Source organism: Myotis brandtii, unplaced genomic scaffold (genome assembly GCF_000412655.1).
Source record: "Myotis brandtii unplaced genomic scaffold, ASM41265v1 scaffold237, whole genome shotgun sequence".
NCBI lineage: Eukaryota > Metazoa > Chordata > Mammalia > Chiroptera > Vespertilionidae > Myotis > Myotis brandtii.
In genome coordinates, this window is record NW_005358943.1 from 5,756,458 (window position 1) to 5,756,856 (window position 399).

The 399-nt window shown below is 55.4% G+C and overlaps 1 protein-coding gene across 1 annotated transcript in view; it reads right to left on the reverse strand.

Moving 5' to 3' along the window:
* The window catches only part of APOLD1 (apolipoprotein L domain containing 1), a 3,720-nt gene extending 3,647 nt beyond the window's left edge, over positions 1-73 (reverse strand). The window contains exon 1 of the mRNA XM_014540143.1: positions 61-73. Coding sequence (XP_014395629.1) covers positions 61-73 — 13 coding nt within the window. The remainder of the gene's footprint in view (positions 1-60) is intronic.
* Positions 74-399: the final 326 nt, after the last annotated feature.

The window sequence follows — 399 nt, forward strand, 5'->3', positions numbered from 1 at the left end:
CCGGCCGCTCCATGCCCTGCGGGGACACAGACACCCATTATTCCAGTCTCCCTGAGCGACAGCGGCCCGCCATCGCGGCCTCCACGCGCTAGGGGGCAGTCGGCAAAAGTTAAACCTAGCAGCTACTGCCACACAAGGGCCAAGGGGTCACTTAATTTAATTTAGTTTTAACTAAGCACCCCCCAAAGAGTGAGACCTGATGAGCTCTACCTAGAATAAGCAGCAAAACCCACATCTTAGGCCCTAGCTGGTTTGGCTCAGTGGATAGAGCGTCAGCCTGCGGACTGGAGAGTCTCAGTTCCTCAGAACTGTGTCCAGTTCCCAAAGATCAGTGCTGTGACCTGGGGCAGGTCGCCCAAGTTCTCAGGACCTTGAGTCCGCATTTGCAACTAGGGCTAA